The sequence below is a fragment of the Aptenodytes patagonicus genome, chromosome 1 (assembly GCF_965638725.1).
Source record: "Aptenodytes patagonicus chromosome 1, bAptPat1.pri.cur, whole genome shotgun sequence".
Taxonomy (NCBI): Eukaryota; Metazoa; Chordata; class Aves; order Sphenisciformes; family Spheniscidae; genus Aptenodytes; species Aptenodytes patagonicus.
In genome coordinates this window covers 9,715,131-9,739,693 of record NC_134949.1, presented here as the reverse complement: position 1 = coordinate 9,739,693, position 24,563 = coordinate 9,715,131, and the positions used below count along the sequence as shown (strand labels likewise).

The 24,563-nt window shown below is 35.7% G+C and overlaps 1 protein-coding gene across 1 annotated transcript in view; it reads right to left on the bottom strand.

Moving 5' to 3' along the window:
* Positions 1-24,563, bottom strand: part of SEMA3E (semaphorin 3E) — a 156,241-nt gene that overhangs the window by 43,565 nt on the left and 88,113 nt on the right. Inside the window, exons 4-5 of the mRNA XM_076359316.1 lie at positions 19,933-20,052; positions 1,613-1,706 (exon numbers count right to left, since the gene is read on the bottom strand). Coding sequence (XP_076215431.1) covers positions 1,613-1,706; positions 19,933-20,052 — 214 coding nt within the window. The remainder of the gene's footprint in view (positions 1-1,612; positions 1,707-19,932; positions 20,053-24,563) is intronic.

Sequence of the window (24,563 nt, the reverse complement as noted above, 5' to 3'; positions counted from 1 at the left end):
GAAACACAAGGACTAACCATCAGTCTTGAAGTGCTCAGTGGGACAATCTGGCTTCCATTTAAGCAAATAAAATTCACATTGATCTCACAGTAGGAACATGATCAGGTTAATTTATTTACTTAGTTCTGTCTGAGAAAAGGTTGAGAGGGACTTCAAGATTAGACCATGAGGTTTCAGGCCTACAGCAAATTCCATCGGATGAGTCTTTGTTCCCAGGCTGAGCTAAGACTGGAATCTGTTAAAAACTGTAGAAACAATTTAGAAATAAGGGTGGAAGAAAAGCATAACAATCTGTGCTTCATGGATTTTGGAAGGTCAGTCAAAATACAGCAGTTTTTTCTGATTCTTTCATGCCTTCTTAACCCACTAACTCTTAAGAATTTGAGCCATATTTTTTTTTTTTTTTAATGGGAATGAACAATATTTTGATGAATTGCTGCAATTTGAAAGATTTGGCATTATTGGTGAAGATTCTTCTTGTAAGTAATTTGTTAATGCAAAGGAACAAATAAACCTAGCATGTAAAAATACATCTGTCACTCATGACCAATACTTCCTCACCACCATGGGTGAGCTACATCATTGTGGTTAATAATCAGAGACTTTAGCTGTCTGATTTTAAGATATGGAGTCAAATGTAAATATCAAAGGGCCCAAAAATCCTCTAAAATTTTTATCCCTGAAAAGTTGAAAAATTATTTGATCGTCAGCCTCTTTTTTCTACCTTTTCCTTTTAATGACTATTGCTTTTGAATGCTCAGTTTTCATCTTATTTGTGTTTTCTAAAAACAGAAATCACTGTGTTACTCCCTAAGTGCATCTAGCTTTCACCCTTTACCTGCTGTCCCAGTCTATTTTTAGTCAATGTGCTATAATATTGCCAAGACTGTGTTTGCTTGATCTCACAAAATGTTTTCAGGAAAACATTATAGAGGAAAAAACATATGGTTTGCTATACTACAACTTCAAAGGTCCCAGCCCTACAGTGATATACTTACCAGCAAGGCACAGAGGAGCACTATCTCAGCACAGCTTTCTGGCACTGCGGGACTTAGACTGAATTCTATTTTTATAACTGTCAAGTATAAGATCAACTCTCCTAGCAGAGGATCACCAGTTTTGAATAGTTTTGCTAGAAGGCAGCATTGAAAAAAAATTATTTTGACCTCAAAAGCTGTAATTTATATAAACAATAAATGCTTGATATAAAAACAGTTAAATTCACATTTTTACAAGATGCTTGTTACTCAGATTATGTCTCAGTAGATGAAAAAGGGTAAATTTTGTGTATTTGTCTCAGTGGTGTGAAAGACTAAGCTAGACATACTGCTTTGCTTTGAAGGAAAGCAGGAAATTATTGTTTCCAAAATTACACAACAATTACCTCTTCAGGATGGCACGTGTCATATAACATCTACTCACTTCAGTGGGACACCCTTGCTGGAGTTAATGCTGCCTGGGCTGTAATACTGATGTGGGCAGCACCATGAGGATTAAGTCTGACATGTGGAAGGTTGCAATGGAAGACTGACAACACTTTGGTGTGCTGAAGAAAGAGACTCAGAATGACAGATTGACAGGACCGTGAAGCTTGTGACATAAAGATCATTACCAATTAAGATGGAGGTGAAGGAAGAGCTGGGGTCAAAAGGGCACCTGCCTCGTCCTCTCTCAAATTTGTGCGATTCCAGTTGAAACAGATGATCCTTTAAAAAAAAAAAAAATCACAGAAAACAGCGTAAACCCTACAGGCAAAGAAAAAAGTCCTTAGAGATGAGCTTTAACTTTGTTACAACTTTGTAATGGATTGACTTCATTAGGGAAAAAAACACAATTACGATTGCTCACTGATATACTAGTAAAAAATCTCTGGGTTTCTACAAATCCAACTTTGTGTGTGCACTGCCCCAAAGAAATCAGTAAAATATGCACTAAAATTGCACTTGTTTCATTTCTGTGGGAGTAGGGAGTGAAGATTCTTCTACCTTTCCTCCGAATTATCTAAACATTAAATAGATATCTAGCCATGGAATGTATTTTCCCTATTTGAACATTTTTTTTTCCAGTAGTTGTTAAATATATCATGCTGTGTTATCTTCTCTTGGTAGCTTTGAGATGTTTATATCTCTTCTTCATAAAAGTATGTTTAGGAATGAATCCCCAATTATGGTTTTCAGAACAGATGTGATTTCTGCAGCGGATTTAACAGAATATCAGTATAAAAAGAATATTGGCAACTTAGTTTAATTTGTCTGTATAAGGCTTTAAAGGCTGAGAAAGAATTTACACTTTAAATTTTCATTTGCAATGCTACATTTGTCCCAGCTTTCTTAAAAGAGCCCATTAATGTCTGAATAAAATATCAAGTGAGTGCACAATAATTTTTTAATTTATATATTAACAAAAAAGCTCCACAAAACATGAAGATGGGGGAGAATAAAAGGGCAAATAGAGAGAAAGCTATGAAAGATTCATAAAAAAAATATGCCACCCAGCCATCAAGTGTGTGACTAGTAAACATTTTGATAGTCTAGCAGTTCCAGTTCTGTGTAACAGTTTTACTCAAAAGTCTACTGAAATGCAGACTATATTAACATACTGGATAAATGCAACCTACCGGTTCAGTAAACTAATCTCAGGTTCACTTTGCTAATATACTAAGGCAAATGTTTTGTGAAGCATGAAGTTACATGTGACAGGACCCCAAATACCCCAGAATTTTGAGGAGGATCTGCCTGGATCTCTCCCTTACAGCAAACATTCTCAAAGAGGTCCAAGAGGCTTTTTAACCATAAAAATCAGGTTTTATTAGACCTGACTTTTCAGGTATTTATTAGAATAACTCAGTATTCACACAGAAAAAAGCTCAATATATCTAAACTGGACAAAATAGTGTCCTGGTAGTCCTTATTTAAGTTTTTGTAGTCCTTTTAGTCCTTATGTTTTTATATCAGGTTCTTTTTTCTGCTGTTGGTTACATTCATGTAATTTTGGGGGGTTGTAGGATATGCAGCTCAGTCCCTAGAAAGTTTTACTTTCAAAAGATACAGAAACCTGATTATGTGTCTGCTCTCTGCAATGCTGTATTCCTCACTCTCCCTCAGATCACTCACCTATGTCCACCCATCCCACCCTACAACCTACAAATCTCTCTCTTCCCAAGCAAGTGCAATTGCCCCCAAAGCAAAACTAAAGTTCTCTTCTCTTCAGGTGGCTCCACTCATGACAGTTATGCTCTCCTGAAAAAAACATAAAAAGACAAGGAGCAAAGAAGCGGAAGATATACTGACCATTGCATGGGATGGAAAACTGGTAAGATAATAATAATAAAAAAAAAAAAAAATTAAAAGGACAGAAAGAAACAAGATATAAGGAAAGTGGAAAAGTTGTAGAGCTGTTAGTTGCCACTCATTGATGAATAATTGAATATTTCTATGCATTTCATTTAAAACAGTTAATCTTGAATTTGTCACAAGCCCCTGCCCTTCAAAGCATTATTCACTCCTTAATCCCCAGATCAGCCAAGCTGATGTGCCTATCTTCCATTCCCATCTGTATAAATAATACATGACATTTTGCTGCAACTTCTGATCAAAAAGTAAGATTCCCATTAGTTAGAGAGTTCCCATAAAAATGGGATGTAACCCAGAATGTAGTTCTGGAAAAATAAGACATCTGTTTCATGTCTACTTGAAGTGAAAAAGCCACCCCAAAATAAAAATAGGAAGCAAAAACCACACAAAATTTAAGTAATGGTCCTAAAAGCCATGAGGTAACAAGGCATTCAGAATCTCACCTCTCCAGAAGCTCCTGTGTTATCCTAACCCTGGGACGTTAGTGCCTGATGTTAAAGCTGATGTGGCAGAAAATAATCATCCTGGGTAGAGATGGGTAGTGCAGGAATATTATTTTCTGCTGTATCAGCTTCAATTGCACATCAGTAGTAACTATTCCCCCTCTGCTGTTGGGTAAATGTCAAACAATGAAGAAATATTTCTCTATGTGTGGAAATCTCAGCCCCATTCCATGCTTTTCAAACATCACATATCATGTATTTTTCAAAACTAAATACCATAACATTTTGGGTCTACAGTAGAAAAAAAAGAGTAAGGAGAACTCAGGAAGGGAAAGAAAAAACTTGTGAAACTGCAAAAGAACTAGGAAGTAATCATTGTCACAAAATATGATGTAAAGGAAATGTTTCTAAAAACAATGTCTGTCTAATGTTATTTATTCTCTAATCAGGTATAAAATAAAATGAAGTTACTTATGAAAAAGTTTCTTTTCTGGGGTCTCAACTAAACTATTTGTCAATGCGTCAGTTAAAGGAAAAAAAAACAATTTTTAGAGAGAAAGGTGTAGAAGTAAGTGGAGACATAAACTGAGAGTTAAAATTGAATAGATTTTTCTAGTCTTAATGCTTTCTATTCACTTTTCCCCATAGTAAAATCAAAATGGACTTGTCTATGAAAGGAAAAAGTAGCAAATTTAAAACTGATTACAGAAAAAACATACTCAGGTAAAGTGATCAGGTGTGGAAACAAAATTATTTTGAAACAATACTTGAAGAAGTTGTATTATCCGTACTTCCTGGTTTGTAGTGCATGGCTCATATTTCATCCTACATAGGGAACAGAAAGTGAGATTTTTGTTCTGTAGAACAAGACATGATCCCACCAGGGCATCATACACATTCAGGTCTTCCCCTGGTAAAATGCCACTGATACTCAGACCCTGGAGACTTGGCCGGTATGGGAGTCTTCCAGATGATGTGGAAGGATTTTGTGTCACTGTGCATCAAATTATAGTATCACAATGAAAAAGCTACTAATATAGCTAGCCATTCCCCTGAGAATCAGAATGAAATCAATAGTAGAGATAAACCCATCTCTTTTAATATTCATGACATGAAAGTGTTTAAAACAGCTACCTATATGACCATGGCATGGAAATGTTAGGCGATATGCATAGTATCCTTTCATTATCTACATTTTAACAGCTGGAATTTCTGAATAAGGATTGTAGCTTAAATATATAATCTAATGCTAGACAAACATTTGGATTTCAGTGCAACTTAAAGAAGTTTCTAAGTGGATCTCACCAGTTTTGATATAAAGCAGGATGTGTATCTCATAAATGCTTGCAGATGCATGTAACTGTCTGAAAAGTCACTGAAAATGTAAGCAATGACTCCTCCAAGAGAGATTTTCCACCTTCACGTTTTAGGACAGCATACCAAATATTCCATGGTTGCAATAAGTTATTCCCATCACTGGGGCAAGTAACTGAAGATCAGGTGTTAGATGTGTCAGCTTCTGCGGGATGCCAGTTTAAATGAAATAAGCGTTACACATTAATAATCAGCTTTGAAGGCTAATACCATAATTCTAACCCTCCTTGCTGTTTGTGACATTGGAATCCCTTGAGAAATGTCAGAAGAAAACTGACAGTTTCCTCACAGATTATCCAACACAGCAATTCAACATTGCAATTTATTTTATGGGAGCTTTTCAGTGGTTAGGGTAAAAATTATGCAAAAACACATATGGAGGGCTGGGAGTGGAATTACAAATTTCTACATGTAGTTTGGGAAAAGAAATGTGGCTCTGGGTTTGATTTATGATACCTATGACTCAGGAAACATAATACACTTTCAACTATTATTAAAATAATAATGTTTTTTAAAAAGAAATAGAAGATATTTCCAAGGGCATCAAGCATTTTGCCATTAACTTGATATGAATTGATAATTTTAGACAATGAAGAATAATGTAGGCTATAAGTAATAATGAAAGAAAAGGTCAATCAGAGCCATTAAAATTTAAAGACTGCATTTAACTTTCGTTGCAGAAAATTGCTTTCTCTAATGCCAAGTGCTGCTTTGCTCTGGTTCAAGACAGCATTTATGCATGCGATTAATTTAAAACATATGCTTACTTCCATTCCTATTCAGCAAAGTACCCAAGCCTATTCTCAACGTTAATACAATGGCTGTATCTTTTCACTAAATCAGGGACTTAAAAATATAGAGGCTTTGGTTGGGTTTTCCTATGATATTATTTTTATGAGAAAAAATAATTTGATTTTCTGTTAAGGGGATTTTTTTTTCACTTTCAATTTTTATTATTTTCCAGGTAACAAAAAAGTGAAATATATCATACTGGAATTTTTTAAAAGCAAATTTAAACCATTTCAGAACCTTTAATTATATATTTAACTGTGTATGCATATGCTCCAACAGTATAGCCAAGGTCTGCTCTCCAGGAGACCTGTGCCTTTTTGTGGTTGGTACTTTTTTTTTTTGGCAGGGTGTGGGGGTTTTTTTCAGGGGGGTTGTTTTTGTGGTTTTTTAAGAAGTCCACGTTACTTATATTGTGGGATGGTAGAACATATTAGAGTATTGTGGGGAGAGACTGCGCAGATTTTTGTGAATATAGTTTTTAACACTGGCTATACTACTCACTATTACTGTAACTCACTGGACAAAATTCATTCTTAGTGTTAATGATCTCATAGTTATTCAACCTTAGAGTAAGAATGACATTACATGCAAGAGCTGTTTGTTGCATTTCATTTACTAGGGGTCATATATTTGAGACTTTTTTAAGGAGAACTATGAAAGAAGGTTCACATGCAAAGTGCATTGAATGGGAAAGTGTAAAATAGAGATGCACTGCTTGTGTGAAACTGTGAGAAATGTTCTTCTAAAAACCTGAATAAAAACACGTGGTTCTAGTGTCATATGATACGCTCTTTTTTATGTTCATATAATTCCTAAAGCATCACAAAAGGGAGCGTAAACATCAAAGATTCACCTTACTTGATCATAGTGCCCTGTTTGAGGAACAAGACTGCTGGGAAGGGATGGGACACACTGGGACACGCTGACTCCACAGGCAAAGGACATCCTAATGGACTGTCTGGCTGACTGAGTGACCTGGTAAAGTGGGTTTTCAACAAGGGTCATCAGAGTTGGAGAATGAAGCCCAGAACAAGAGGGAGATCTGCAAATGGAGAGGATATGGGAGGGAGAGGGCTGCCAAGGCGAAGTTCACATCCCTACTCTGGAGAGAGCATGTTCAGAAGCTTTTCTCGAACCTCTGTACAAAGGCTGCGAGGTTAATTTTCGCTTGCAGGGTTACATCCTCTCACAGAGCACTTCCACTGAAGTCCATTGCAATTTTGCCCTTGTTCTTTATGAGAATGACACCGAGACCCTTATCCCAAAATAGGGGATATTGTTCTTGGATTCACTGGTTCTATGTACTCCTTTTTTTTTTTTTTCCTAATACTATCTTAAAACCAAAGTAACAAAACAATAAAATAACACATGGGAAAAACTGTGATTTAAAAACTTCACCAAGTTAGGTACACCGTGGGGGACAGTTGCAGCTTTATTGACAGTCTTTAGCACCATGGAAATGAATGTAACTTATGAAATCTCCAAGACAGTAACAGACTTTGTTCTGTAGAAAATAAAATTTAAAAATATTTAACATAGCAGGTGTGCTATTTCTAAACACAGAAAACTTTTGCTGCCCATAGGTACTTTCCCATTTATTCATAAAATTTTTTAAATCTGGTTTAATCTTAACATTGCACCTTTAAAGTCTGGCATTTTGCACATCCATATGTACTCATGTGCACTCACACAGCCTAACATGAGGAACCAAGGAACTTATTTCAAAATGACTCTAATATAAGATTTGTAGAGCATTTCACTGGTGTAACTGGATTTTTTTTCTCATGTGAGAAATTTCATACTGAGTGAATCCAGAGAAATTTTGTGACCACAACAGAAAGTGAAGTGCAGTGCACAGAATAAACCTCATCTTGATTTCCATTCTCTTTTGCACTATAATGTTTTTAGTATAAATTTACATGACACTTTTTTGCAAATATTCTTTTGTTCTGTATATTCTCAAAACATTTTTTTCACGTCTTTTCTTTTTTCTTGTATACTCACTTATCATTACATTTTTATTTTGACATAGAAAGACACACTGGATACACTATGCAGAGGCTTCTTTTAGGAAGGATGAACCTTGACATCCCCATTAAAAAAAAAAAGAAATCTGAAAAATCACAGAACATGTCTGTAAATCAGCAGAAAATATGATTCAAATATAAGTCTCCAAAATGAACTCTCAACTCCATGACCTGTCTTAATCTGTACACTTGCCTCATCAAGAAGACATATGGCAAAAGAGATATACAGTAGAATACTTTGTCTTTGCATAACAACAGAAAATAACATACTGGGTCAGGCCTGAAAAGACATCTCACATCATATAGCCTTTTGTATTTAAGCAGACTAAATTTTGATGCTAAGAAAAATGTGTATTAGCAGTATCTGATAACTATAGTCCCAAATATTAGGTAGGTGCCTAATTGATATAAATCCAAGTAACTCATTCAAGAAAGTAAAAATCTAAAACCAGTAGAAAATGAATCAATGCCATGGAGTTTATATAAAGGAACCTGTGCTGCAAATACTTTAATAAGTTCCTGTTGCAACCTACTGGCCTATTTAAGTCAGCATAACACAGGCATGCAGATATACAGGTGAGTAAAACTAGGATGCTCCAACAGTGAAAGAACCTTTCATTTCATGTTGTAGTATCTTCTTAAAAATATCCAAATACTGATTTTCAAAAGGATCTAAGCACTGGCAAAAAATTGCTCTGCTTGTTGTCAGAGGATTACTAACTTTGAAAATTACACTTTCCATGTTCACTCAACTTTATTTTCTGAGCCAAATGGGGATACAATATTAGGAATAGAGTCCTCAAAGAACTGGCTGAAATAGTCAGTTCTTTGCTCTTTGACATAATTAAGATTATTTGGGAGGTAGTATTTCTTCTGAGGATCTGTTTTCAATCCTCTTTACTATTCAGTGACATACTGAAAAGATCAATCGTCCTATGGGATGAGAGTGCATAAAATATTACGGACATTAAATCCTCCCTAAAAATTCAGATGTATTTTTCAGGTCTACACATTTTATTCCACAGTTAAATGATTAAGACACATTGGGCTCCAATGTGAAAACATGTTTAAAATCTGGAGCTATGTCAGACTGCTGTCTGGGTTTGCTAAAGGATTAGCAATTTGTGACTTCTGTCAAAATATCTGGCCTAAAGTGACAGAAATAATATATTTCCCTGATTTAATGCATGTGAAATATTCTGGCAATAGGAAAAAAAGCCCCAAGCCTGCATATAGAAATCACAGGCATTTATCCTTAGCAGTTCAGGGTGTTTAAGCAGAAGTGATTGTCTTGGTCAGAATTTTGGGAGACATATCTTTGCATGACCTTAGCTGGACACATAAACTCATTAGGGTCCTATTGCATAGAATAGGAGCTTTAGCAAAATAAATTATGATTATATTGCACTAGTGTGATAGTTGGTATGTGTGAAAGCTCCAGGGACCACATAAGGGGTCTCTAGAATTAAAAGGTTTGAATAATGGTATATGGAGATACAGTCTTATAACCAGGTGAAAGAGGAGATAAAGACAGTACAAAATTGCTATAGAAAAGTGAAGGGATTTTTGTGGGGAAGTGCACAGTCTTTACACAGAGGCTCACTAGCCAAGACTTTCCCTTTTCCTTGATTTGGACAGTAAAACTTGTGTTGAGATTGTGAGGGTCACATCAGAGCAAATACCAAATAAAAGTCCTCTCATCTAATGATTGCTATCATAACAACTGGGGACAAAGGTCGTGAAAAAAAAATAAAAGAAGGAAGGATACAGCTTTATGGTTTGAGCTTACAGTCTAGGTTTTGGTGATGGATGGAGCAACAGATGCATTGGGCATGGAGAGGACAACAGCTACATTCCACTGAGAATGGATTTCAGAAGGAAAGCAGATACCCTGGGGAAGTTCCGACTGTCTCCATAGTGTGGAGCCTTAGATAGCCAACAGTCCTTTTGCAGAGCTTCAACAGGGCATGCCAAAGTGGGCCATTGTGGAAGAAAGGGCAGAGGAGTGGATCCACTGCCTCTTGATGACACATATGAACTGCAAGTAATAGTTCTTTTTAATTCACTTTTTAGTCTGGAATAATTTTCCTGGATAGCTCTCAGTCAAATAAGAATAATTATCAGTCATAAATTATAGAAGAATTATAGAATATTAAGGGTGCATTTTATAAACCTGCAAAAATATTAACTAAACCCTGTCATTGTTCAGTTTTTGCTGGTTTTAATTATGATGACTAACATCTTATTGAGCAGTACCTCCACTCCTCAAACAATGCCATAGACTTCACCAGGTGCCCTCACTTAGAAAAATACTTTCTCTCATACATAAAGGTGGCAGAATCTAAAAATCGTTACGATGAAAGCTGGAATATTTTACCTACCCCCATCAAATTACCACACAGGTGGAGCATTTCTTTCTCTTCGGGATAATAGTATTATTCCTCTGTATTGATTCATTCTCTCCTGACCATCTGTCTTTAATTTTGCAAAGGGCAGGTTTAATACGATGGAAAATTCATTTCATATGGCTGATCAATTCACATTCTCTACTAATCTGCCGAATTGAACTTAAACTGCACGTATGGCCGTATTCAGACAATATTCAAAAGTAATGAATGTCATTCACCTCATTTCATGGGTGGAGAGTACTGTCAAACAAACCTGTTGTCTGTTACAATGTGTAAGACTGACTGATAAGAACAACTGTGCTGATACAGAATACTTGGCTTTCTCCAGGGCATTTCACTTAGTACATAGGTATTTGATGAAACAATGTGCATTGTAGAATTATTAAATATAAACGGCTAACATATATCAAAGTATAGTTGTTATTAGGTATGCATTGATGAATCCTCCTTTACTGAAAGTTTCCCTAAATTTTGTTTTTTATAGGAAGAAGATTTTTCAGTTTAGCAGTGATTTTAACAATCATATGATGTATTTCCTAGTAAAGTTTACTAAAAGACTGGGGGGGGGGGGGGGGGGCGGAAATAATGAAGAGAAAAGGTTAATGAGAGCTCTGGGTGCATTCAGGTTATGGCATGCTCTCAATACTGAGTTGAAGGTCAGAAGTTAACAAAGTAGATTTTAATACAACCGTATCCAAAGTGGTCTATCTGGGAATAGGGAGCACAGTTTGTATCTGAAGTACATCAGAATGCCCTAGAAGGTGGAGGTTCAGATCCTTGTTCAGACTACTGTCATGCATTAGACTGAGGTGCCTCATTTAGGATCTTTGACATACCAGGTGCCTTGTTACAGCTGACAGTGACAGGCATCTCTGGAAATCTCTTCACTGACCTTGTCATACGAGACTACTAATTAGGTGCTTTAACTAAGTGTGTAAACTGGGATAACTTTGGGCTCCAGAGAAGAACTTTGGCTCAAGTGCAAAATGCTAAAAAGAGATTTCTCATTGTGACGCTGTGCCAAGAACTCAGCACTTGAGTCTATGAAAAGAGGAATCTCAAACAGAGGTAGGGTAGTGACCTTGCCTGTATACACACCATTGAATAGCATGTCTGGTTCTAGTGTCTGCACTTCCAGAACATGTGAAACTACTGCATGGAGGTCACAGGAAGGACACAAATATGATTGAGGCATCCTTGTGATAGGAGGTTTAAGGAGCTATATTTATTCAGCTTATCAAAAAAAGTGAAGAGGTGGCTTGATCTTTGTGCATAGGTACTTACATGTGGAAAAGATGTGGAAAAGATAGTGGGAGACTTTTCAACTTCACTATCAAAGGCATATCAAGGTTAAATGACAGGAAGTTGAAGTTAGATAAATTTAACCTTGAGTAAGTGGCTATTTCCTAACATTGAAAGTAATTAAATATTAGGACAGGTTACTAGAGAAATAGTGGAGTTACCATTATCTGGTTTCTTTGAAATGACTATACATATTTTCCTGAAAAAGTTTTAATTCAATACCTCAGAGAAATTATCCATGCAGTGTGTGACTGACCATGTGAAATGTTCTGATGGTCCCTTCTGGCCTTTGTTTCTATTTATGCAATACCCATTATCCCTTTCCTAGCAAAGCATGGGAAGAACAGCGTTGCCATTTCTTCATTATCCTTACTGAGCTTCACATATACAGCTGTTCATTAAGGTAATTATTATAGTCAAAACTCATGAACTTTAATTTCTCACATAACCATATGCATTGGTTCAGAAGGAACTTTTTCACCCTGTTTCACAAGAGGATGTTTGTCTTTTTTTTTGAAAGTTCAGAGATTGGCCAGTTGTGGAGGTTGGGTTGTTATTTGAGCTGGTGCAGAAAAACTTTTTCATGTGTTGCTTGGCTAGTACTTTTTCATTTTCTTAGGAGTACATAGATAAGCCATGGGTTCAGTAAGAAATACTTCTTCAGGTTAGGGTTGATGTGGGTCTTCAGCTTTTTCTTTTTCCCTTTTGCAGCACAGCACCTTTGTTGTGTGCTGTGAGCGTAGGGGTAATTTTCACCTAATTAATTTCCTGCCTATTATGAGTTTAGGTACCATTTTAATCTCTCTTGAAATGTATGCATATTTAACTTCCAAAACCTGAAATGTTTTAATCTAACTGAAATTTGGGGCTTTTGGATGTTTTGGTGCAATTTGCCAACCTGTGATGTGGACATTCAGACTGGGTGATGTAATGAACCCCTCTGGTAAAAGATTCTATGACATCGTGTTGCTTACTTGGCAGCACTTCATGTATGCGAACACTTGATGTTGGTTTAAACATCACCCAGCTTAATGACTAGTTTCACATGAACTATAGATGCAGAGGACTGCAATAAATAAGCAGTTTCATAGTATTTAGTATTGCAGATTCAATTCCACAAATAAAGTGAGTTGAAAAACCTGCTAAGATTTAGTGGATGGCATTCTAACTGTGGCTTTTTTCCATGCAGAGGGACACTGTGTCTCTGAGCACATATTTTCAGGGCAAGAATTTGTCGCACATTCTATCTAATGAAGGACTGACCAACACCCACTGCTGTTTGGTCAGTGAAACCAGATGTTCCTCCTCCTTAATCCTCTGCAAACTGAAAGCGGAGATGAGGTAATAGGAAAAAGCATAGAGAGGGAGTAACTGGGCAGATCATTGTTTGTTCTGATCATAAAAATACAACAGAAACAATATCCTAAAATAATAGATATAAATATGTATACAATTTTGTTTCTTAACAAAGCTGAAAGAATGGTGACATTACCAAATGCTGGTCAAGAGCAGAAAAATTATGTCATGTAAAAATTAAACTGAGATATGACTGGAACATTCTCTCTTAACTTCCCTGTCAATTAACTGCAATTTGTTAAAGCAAGAGCTGAGGAGCTCATGTTGCCTACATTTGTCTGGGGTAGAGAGGTAAATAGAAAGCCTGTTGCACAGTTGAACCTTATCCTGTTTTTGTTTTGAATCACAGAATATGTAGAAAAAGAAGTGCCCCTTCCCACATCCAGTGAATTAGAAAGAAGAAATTCCAACTTGACTAAACTGTCCTCCAAGCAAACAAATACACCTGCTGCTTCACTAAAGGCAATTCCTTTCTAACAGGCCTTAAAGACTTAGACTTTAGAGCTGTTGTTCCCTGATAAGCAGAATCTCATCTGGCTAATTGAAGAGAAAATAGCATAATAAGGAATACATCAGATTAGGAACACCTAGGAGAGACTCCCAGAAACGACCAGTGCATTTTGTGGAAAGGGTGACTTAGTCCATCAGTCTTCTGAGGTGAAGAAATACAGCTGTAGGCAGTTTACTGAGTTCGATGAGGCATTGAAAATGGTACTCTGACAGCTCAATGTACATATTAAAAATTTACAGTGTGTTCTGGAAGAAAAATTATTCCCATAGCTTTCATTCCCTCAACAGGATTTGTCATGCAGAGATGCCTTCCTCTCCAGGAATTAGCTCTATCTTGTCACCATATAGTTTGCAACAACTTAGGATATTATTTCTGCACATTGTTTTCTATTGGAATTTCCACTCATTTTGCAGGTCCTATGGAGGCAGAGCAATCTCTTTAGCTGTATTGGATGGAATTTTTAAAGGTGCTTTATGAGTTAGTAAGGCAGTTTGGATCTTTGGAAGGCCTTTGGAGCACCCCTAAAACCTGTTGCTTTGCTGAATAGATAACTCATTAAGATAAAATCGTCGCCTGACTGCAGATAGCTCATCTGATTTATCTAAGGTTCATCATAATTCACATAGGGTATTTTAAGCTATATAGAACAGTAGTGGAGTACTGTTTTACTAGAAGCTAGATGTGGAAAAAACATAGACTGAGACAGAAAGCACTTCTTCCAGTACTCATCTTCTACTACCAAAACTGAGAATCATAAAATCATAGAATCATTAAGGCTGGAAAAGACCTCTAAGATCATCGAGTCCAACCGTCGACCCAACACCACCATGTCCACTAAACCATGTCCCTAAGTGCCGCATCTACACGTCTTTTAAATACTTCCAGAGATGGTGACTCAACCACTTCCCTGGGCAGCCTGTTCCAATGTTTAACCACTCTTTCAGAGAAGTTTATATAAATGTAAAAGGAAGAGACTGGATGCAGATGCTTCTCCCAATCCCCCTTCTTTGTTGACATCAAAGGCAACAGGAGTGACAAATGTCAATTTGGTGAAAATGGAAGCAGAATAATTTTTTTTTCCTGCACTTTTCTTCATCTTCTATATTTGGTTTGAAGACTTATCTCAGATTTTTTCTCACAGAGCACATGGGAAGGATGCATATTCAATTCACCATGGGAAATTTGGGGTGGAGGGTCTCTGACTCTTGCTTGCTCCAGGAAAAAAAATGTTGATTTTAATGAAATGAACTCTCCTTCATTTCTGGATGATAAACAAATAGAAACTGGAGGAACCCAGCTTTTTATGACATGCATAGATTTTTGACATTTGGAAGCATTTCATGAAGTCAGTGGTAATGAACTCACTTACTGGCTGGCATTTAAGTTGCTTATGTTTTTTTGGACAAGATTTTGTAATATGCTCTTTTGCAAACACCAATAGTTGTTCTGTCTGTAAAGCCAGCACTCCTATTTTTCCCAATTTGTAATTTATTTCTAAATGGAAGAAAAAGGTTGGGTAATTTGCTGAAATGTTTAAATTTGGGAAAGCAACATTCATTAGAGTCAAACTAATTAGAAAGAGAGAAAAAGATAAAAACCTGCATGTTGCTGTCAGTGACTATAATTGTATATTTTTAGAAAGGTAATATCTGGCAACAGTTTTACTAAAGTGAACAGCCTGGAATTCCAAAGCAGTATCAGTTAAACCGATACCACAATAGAATGACTGCATTAAACCATTATATATTTAATCTTTCAAATGGATCTATAGTGTATCATAGAATTTATAAATAATTTGATTTAGAAAAATATATTTGGTTAGACTCTGGTGGTACAACACAAGTCTGAGGTAGAATTCAATAAATCCAATGTTTATTGCTTTATGTTTTATATGATCAACATATTCAAAAATATTTATTTATATTAAGACAAAATAGTATAATGAAATTTCTATAAACCATGAAAAGCATGAAAGAAGCATTTAAACATATATAATGAATCATAGTACAATTTGATTGTGAAAGATTTCAAAACACATTTCAATTACTACATAGTAAGTTAGGTTAATATTTTCTAGAGACACTGGTTAGGGGAATGGACATTTTTACTGTGTTTTTTTGAGAAACTTAAAGGTTCTGATTTCCAGTAAGTTCCAATGAGCAACGACCTGCCAGTGAGGCAATAGATTTTGCCTATTTTTGGAGACTAAAATCTCCTTTTGGCTTCACTATTTGTTGACAAGAGCTCAGTGTTTTGCAAGACACAGCTCAAACCTGATTTTGATAAGAAAGTATGAATTCCTACTTGCATAAGAATGTAAGACTTTATACAGGAGGCAGAATGCTCCTTTTCATAAGCTGGATTGCACCTCACAAACACGTTAAATACTAGATCAGGATACCATATAGTATGATTATGATCATGATCATGGCTTTGGGATATTCTCACTGTTCAAAGGAAGAACTGTAATGCTTTGTTTTCTTACCAAATGGCTATTCAGAAATGGATTATTTCATGTAAACTTCCGTTGCAAGCCAACAACAACAAAAAATTTCCTGCAACATGGGACTAGTGAGCACCAAGAACAAGAGACTCAGATGGATATTTTGTTCCACCAGACTGTTTCTCTTTGGCCTGCTCAGTAAATTGCGAGAGATAAGGTTGTAGAAAATATAGTCCTGCTATTCTGTCATGGTCTTAAATGACTACATTTCTAATTTGTATTTATATACAGTTTGTAATTTAAGAGCCCTACAGTTTTTACTGAGAGGGTCACATCTTCCCTTTGCCATCAGCTCAGGAAGCACTACTGAAACTTATGGTTAAGGTCCCTGGCCACAGAGCGAATATTTCCTCTATGTTGATACTGCTGATTCATAGTTCTGTATGGAAGAGTGAATCTAGCTTCATATGCTGTGTTAGCTAGGTATTTAGATACATAGAAGTCTGCTATAAGGGCTCCCTCTTTACCTCCCACCCTTTATACCTCAGCATGTCTGCAAAGTGTCATTTTTCAAATGTATATAAGCCTCAAATACACCTTGTGTTACTTAGGCAGATTTTACTTATATTGAAGTTCAATATGTTGAATCAAAAATGTCAACAGCATGTAAAAAATATTCCTTTCAACCAGCTGCATATTATGCACTGCATTTAACTGCATATAACTGAATATTATAAACCAGCATTTACCCTTCAAATAAAAAGTCTGAGTTTTACTAGTTTTTTAAGAAAGGTGCTTTGGTTCCTGTTTAGAAATGGAATAGTATTACTATATTTTTAAGACTGTTTCGTTTGTTACCCTCATTGCCATGACAGTCAGACAGTGAAAAAGAGGCAAGAGAGCTGAGGTGGAAGAAATGGGGAGACAGTAATCAGAAGTCATTGGATTGGGATACTCTGACCAAACAGAGATCAGCAGAGACTGAACTGCAGTTTTCGGAGGAAGGATCTTGTCCCTTCAGTTCCTGCAGCTACACAAAGTCCTTATCAGTCAAAGAAAGCAAGATTACAATTTGCCCACTCAATCACATACCATGTGTTATTTTTAACATACCATACACATGGCACCTGTCTTTTTTAATCCTGATGGTCAGCTTTTCGGATAACGGAAACTAATATAGCTACTTATTAGTGTAGCAAATATATTTCCTGTTGGTCTACATAAACAGAAAAATGGTAATTTTCCCATGACTTCATTGTGGGTAAAATTTTAGAACTTCAGTTTAACAAGGGAGAATAATAAACAAAAAGAAGGGAAGGAAGGACAGTGATACATAAGGGGAGGATCATGGGCCACACATTCTTATATACGAGTCTTGTTTCTCATTTTTTGTTTGTTTGGTTTCTATTTTTATTAGCCTGTTGCTTATGCTTTCTTAAATAGTGTTCCTAAATATACAGACATTGCTTCCTTTAAACTGTACCAGGAAGCCTGACAGGAGGTTCATGAGAGGAGCAAAGAAGACATGCAAAGTTGCCTTATTTTAAAATTCCTTATTATTTAGTTCCTTCCTCAATTTTAGAAGACAGTGTGTTTCTGCAATTCAGGTAACTTCAAATGTAAGTAAGTGCTGCGCTGGGGTCTCAACTTCTGAGATGCTTCTGATTTTAAAAGCAGTTGGAGATGCCCAGCATGGATTGGATCCTTGGAGGTTGTTTCTGGAGATGTGGTTCTAGTTTGGTTTGTCAAAGGGATGCATCTTTACTCAGAAAGGCTTATTCAAATTTTTTTTACTAAAATAAGTAACTTAATTGATTTATATGAGTACACTTTGAAAAACTTCATATCTGCAATTAATATTTTTTCGAGCCAAGTGTTTATTTTAAATCAGCTCCAGCCCCTGTCCTCTGTTTTCTTGTTGTTCTGATCAACAGACCAATAAACAATACTGCAGGTATGTGACAAGTCTGAATTGTAGCTGCTTTAAATCATTAAGTGCAAAACTGTCAGTTAAATGTGGAGTACAACAGTTAAAGTGATGTAAGAGACAGAATAAAATCAGTTTGGTTTGGAGAGCTTAAGCTGAAATTTGTGAGAAAAAGAATTAGGGGAAACACATTATTTATAAACTAACAAACTGAGTAATTCTGATGTGGAATAACCGAGAAAAAAAAAATTAAACATAATTCAAAATTTAGCTTTAATTTTCTAGTACATAGGGGAGTTTTTCTAATTTATCCAAGTTCAGCTGCATAAAACATTAAACACAATGCCTTTGTGTTTTCTTTTCTATATATATATATATACACACACACATATCAACTGACTATTTATAATGTAGCTTAAAGCTTTTGGCAAATATTCTGAAATATCTGGAAATGGAAAGGAAAGCACTTGTGACTTTACCTATTTTGAAGCTTTACTTTTTCTCACAGTCATCAGTAAGGTTGGTCTTTATGGTTCACTCTGTATTATTTTATAAAAAATATCCACAAAATTGAACCTGCCTTCAATGTGGACTCCTGTAATTGCAATCAGCTTGAAAACCCCACTCCTGGCCATAGGGGAAAGCAAGAACTCTCTTGGATGGTGCTTTAGCATCGGCTCCGTGACAAGTGCTCAGTTTTACCAGGAAACATCACTAAATATGAACCAACTAAGCAAGACCATTGCCCAGCATCTCTTCCTGACATTTGCCAGCAAAAGGCAATCTTACCTTTGGGCTACAGATGATCTCCAGCTATTAAGTTCCACCTCACAAAGTGTGTGACCAAGAATCCTAGGTCAGATTCCTAAAGTGGTCATCACATGTGCCTCACTAGCAGCCTAGTGAAATCCTCCTCTGATGGCACGGCAGCTCAGATAAACAGTGGGATCCCTTACCAGTTGTTTTACCTTGTAATTGAATAAATGATTTCTTCAGAATTACTAAGTATATAATAAGGGATAACTTTAAGTGTCCAATTTTCACTAAGTCCAGAAACTTCCAAGGTCCAGACCTAGTAATGTAATTTATAACTTGTCCATAAATTCAATCTGATAACAGTTGTAGAAATTCAGCCCTTCAAGAAGGCTTTTTTATGTCAGGAATTTCAAAATATATTCATAAACCCCATATGTTTTTTAGACTGGGAATGGGAATGCGATGAAACAAGGATGCCGGGAAGCAGGATGTAAGCAGGATCAACCAGTCAACATTCTGGCCTCTATGTAGCAACAGATAGGTGGCATATAATCAGGAGCAGGTTGAATGCCTGAGGAGGCTTATACACTAATTTAAAATGAGAGATTGGTACTTTTGCTGGTTCTTTAACCCTGTTCTAATATAACTGAGACAGAAAGGATCAAGATTTCTGAAAAATCCAGACAATTTATCTTTTGCATAAGAAACAAGTTGACAAAATTGATTATATGCTGCACTTAATGAACTTCTCTGAAGTATTACTTCACTCAGCTACAAGTGTCATTAAGGAGCTAACACACACTTGCTGGATATGATCAACACTAAGAAGCTGAATTTAACAAAAAAATATTAAGGTATTCCATCTCCCATCAAACTAATATGTATTTTTTATATGGTGTATAATTTCACAAAAAAAACCCCCAGATTTAGCTAAAACCCCCCAAATATTTAATGATTTTTGGTAAGAATTGCTATATCAACTTATCTAGCAGTAAAATTCTAAGACAAAAATGACTTTGAGTTCTTTGCATAATTCTCAAAAATATACTTTCAATTGTTAGTGAGTTCCTCTAGTCACAAACTGAATTTTAGACCAGCATTACATTTCATCAGCGAAAATCTCTCTTGTATGGTTTGTATGAGAACTCTGAGCATTTGAATTTAAATATTGATTTTTAAGCATAGAGGCTTTGCTGGAATCCGGACCAAAAGAGTCACTGCTGTAAAACTAATTTCTTACCTCTGATGGATGTCCAGCTCTAATAAAAGTACAGAGCGGATCGAAAGCTCCTGTTCCGCAAGCCAGAAGATGCGTTCTGTTGTATCGGTGAAGGACACGGATGTAATTTGCACATTCATCCTAGTTTACATTAAAAATAAACATAGGAAAATATTAGTATTTAATTTTTTTTTTTAATATCTCAGGTGCCTTAGGTGATATTCTGCATATTGAAACTTTCTATTCTGTTAAATATAACATCTTAGTTCTCCCACTTCATGCTAGTACCTCAGTGCCACCAAATTCATGGATGGACACTTTTGACACGAAAAAAGCAAGTTTAGAGCACTGATTTATCACAACTTATTTTAGGTGTTTAACCAGTTAGGAGTTACTAAATTATAAAACACACTTTTGTACTTCTTTAATCTCAGAGATACTCTGCAAACCTAAATATTTGTTTTACTAAGTATTATTAGAGGCACTAGACATGTGAATAGTCAACAAATATCTTCTCTCTCAAGTTAAATAAACTTTATCTCAAGAAATATAACACTTTTTTCTTATAATTTTTTCCATAAGACCACTGAACCATTAATTTCTTGTGTAATTAATTGCTAATCAATATTTTTTTATATTGTATAGCCTCATACTTTATCTGTTCGCACTGTTCAAACCCTCCTTTGAAGAAGAAATTACTCATTTCCCCCAGGGCAATACTCTGGGACTCATTAGTGTATTTGAGTTTCATAAATATTACAATTAAAAAAAATTCAAGCATCCCTTTGAGATGTGGGGTCATTATCCTTCATGTGCTAAATTAGAAATGGATACAGTGAGATAAAAGTATCCATTGATTTTGGGACTCCTGGGACTTGGTTTTACAGAGTATTTAACATTTTGCAATAATTTCTATGTTTGGAGCAAAATTTCTGTTCATTTCCATTCATTGCTCAACATTTCTGCAACTCAGACCCTGGGTTTTAAGACAGTCACACCAAGTTTAAGGAGACAATTACACTGGGATTAATCTTAGCTAACTTTAGCTATTCTAAGGTTTAAACATGTAATTTATGCTATACTCCTAGACTTTTTCAATAGTCAGCAAAGAAGGCCAGACATCTCCAAAAGGCAATTAATTCTATCCTAAAATGAAGGCGTAATACAGAGTGGAGGAGTTTCCTTTTTGAAAATTTGCTGTGCTTCGCTGATGACTACTCTAGTTTTCAGACTGCTGTATTTATATGAGAACAATCCCAGGTCTTATTGACCATCTGCAAGAACTTAATGTCACAGAGGATGAGTCTGCGGCAGGGCCATGGGCAGAATTCAGCTCTTGCAAATCCACATTGGGTTCAAAACTAAGAAGCCATCTTTCTGCTTTCTTCAAACCCTTGTGTCATGCAATGCAAGTCTTCCAACTGCTCCAACAAATAAATAAGGATCGTAAGGAAAAATTCTCCTTTGCTACATGATTCTTCTTAATCGTTCACCTTGAAGATATATCATGCTAATTGAAAGAAGCAGGTAACCTACACAGGCAGGTAACCTGTTGTGTAATTGAATATTATGTATATGCAAAGGACAAATCAACCTTGCAATATCTTACTTTTGGAATTTTTACTAATGTATTACTTTTTTAAAAAGGAAACAAAAAAAAAAGAAATAAAGGTCTTCCTTCACATGGCATCCACATGGTCTCCCACCTGGACAAAATTTCTGAAAAAAAACAACTGAAAAAACCCCTGCTATTTGAATTGTCAGACAAAATGAGAGAAGAATGAGTTGAGATTAGTAGGATGTGATCCTCTGTACGTGGATCAGCGCTCAAAGACAGAGGTGCCTACTTTGTATGTGCATTTCACAAATATTTGCTGACTGGTGGTAGCAGAATGGTAATGCATAGGATTTTTATAATGCTTTGTGGTTTTTAAATAGATGCTTTAGTGGGTACTGATGCTGTTCCTCATTCTCCCTCCCCTCCAAGTATGACCTTCCTGACTTATCCCCTCTGTTCTGTCCCAGTGGTGGTTTGGCCTTTACTCCATGATTTCTTTTTTTATCCACATATGTCTGCAGCTCTTGATCTTTGTCTCAAAAACACCATGGAGGAAAAGAGATCTTAGGGGTTTTTACAAATGGGCAAAAATTACACATTTTTTCTCCTGTGTGCCTTCATAGAAATGCCTGAAATTTTCTGCAGAAAAAAACAGGATGAGGCAGATACCAAATATAGAAAAAAGTCATTCTAAATAGCTAGATTTATCATTTATAAACAAATGAAAAAAGGTGCTATTCTGGGAAGTGTCAGGCAACTAGGCATTGCTGCTGACCCCACTAATAATATCCTGTACACGTAACAAGGAAGAGATGCATCAGCCAAGGGAACATTAAAATAAGTTTTCTTCCTCTATATTAATTATTTAAATGTTGTGGTTTTCTTTAGGAGGCTCCATAGACATATTAATAGATCTGTGGAATTTTATTCATCTGAAACTTCTCAGTGTGAGGGAGTTAGTCATCACTATAGAATTTTATTTCTATATCTGAATGATTTCCAATTCTGATAAAATAATTGAAAGGATCAAAAGCTCTCACACCACAGTCCAACAGGTGTGTTTCCTGGCACACTGGATAAGAGCAGAAGGATTTTTTCCTTGGCTTGCTCCGAATCAGAAAAGTGTGGCCTGAGTTTAAGATGATGCACATGTTGTTAAGACAAGGCTTTTCTAACCGTCCCATTAAATCTGTTACAAGCTTTCTGAAACTGTGTTTATGACTACAATACTTGCAGTTTTACTGCCACAAGATGAACTCATAGCTTTTAAAGGTTGTAAGAGCTTATAAAAGTGGCCTGTTCTGTTATATAGAAAGAAGTAGCAGAGAACGCATGAAGTGCCTCAACACTGAGATGCTTATTACAACATTTTAAATTCTATTAAATATTAGTTATGCACTGAGTAACAGATCTTTTGCAAAGGAAAATAAAGAAAGAAACAGCATGGAAATAAGCAAAAAGGTTTGAAAGAGCACTGATGAGTAATTTTTTTCTGAGACTTTACGGTGTGAAAAATAACATTCAGAATTTGGAAATGGCAAAGGGTTGACTTTAAGACATAATGCCATTAAGCAAATATTGGTTTATGGCTACAAAAAATGAGGGTGAAAAGAAAAGTAATAGGAATTTTTTTTATTCTAATTTGGATTCCTTTCAGGTTGAGCAATTTAGTTTACTGAATACTGAGCATGCTAATGAAAATTACTAAGGTTTCCCTGGAATTAATCAGTCTTACTCATTCACATAGTCTCACACATAATTGGGTCTCATGTGAGGATCAGAATATTGTTTGGTATTGTTTGGTATTACAATATTTCCAGCTTTTACAATTTTAACATCTTTTTTCTTAAAGACTCCTGTTCTGGAGTCTTGTGATTATTTAAAAATTCTGTGATTTTCTTTTAAAAAATAGACACCTAACTTTCACAGTACAGAGAGATGTGGGAAACATATGAAGATCTTTAAATGATCACATTCATTACAATGTAAATTTGAAGACATAATAACAGACTGGATTGTAAAAGATTTTGAATTTTAGGGAATCTCATGAGTCTGAGGGGGATACCTTTACATTACATTGGAACAACAGTGCCTATTTCTGTATTTATTTAACCCAAAGAATATTGTCAAAGTATCAGAAAATAAATCCCATCATGTAGTGGTGAAAGAAAGATGACAGAGCTTTAACCGTAATAACAGCTTATGCTGAGAGGTAGTATTAAATAAAGCTCAAAGAATTTAGGTTTTGGATTCATTTAATATGACCACGAAGTTCAGATAATGTAGAAAAACACCATTTTCAGCCAAAGCCACCTGAAATTCTCAAGGTTACAAAAGCATCCAGAAAAATGTAATGAACTTTTAAGATACCTCAAAAAGGATCAGTTCTAGGCCAGGTGAGTGCAAGGAGTAAAGTATTGTGTTTTATTTATTATTATTATTATTATTATTATTATTATTATTATTATTATTATTATTATTATTATTATTATTATTATTATTATTTTCCAGTCTGGTTCACCAATTCCCTTGATGTGGACAGTTCTCATGCTTGTACTTCAAAAGGAATCTTTACAGCTTCTTAATCTTCACTGGGAATATGTTGTGGTTATCATCAAGGCTGCCTATTTGCTGTGTTTGTGTGGGAAAACTGTGCATGCACCCTTCTATGTCCTACATTCCTGTCACCGTTGCTGTAAAACTATCATCATTTTCAAATCCTTTGGTACAGTGTGAGCTCTCTCAGCTGTGGGATTTATTAGGTGTTGTACTTGCTGTGTGTTTATGAGGTGCAGATAATGAGCTTGTTACACTGCAAAATTAAAGAGAGCTCCCATCCAGAAGAACTTTCATCCTGTGGTGCCAATGATATCAGCTGCTGTATGTCAGTGAGCTTTCAGGTCTTTCCCCGGGAACTGATTACACTGGATCACAAGAACAGAACAGTTTCAGGGCTCATTAAAACAGAATATTTTTGTTAATATACCATAAAACCTATAGGGCAAAACAATTTAGAGTATATTTTATAATTACTAATAATTTAACTGCTTTTTTGAAAATATTCTAGAGAATGTGAATTTTAAAGATAAATTAG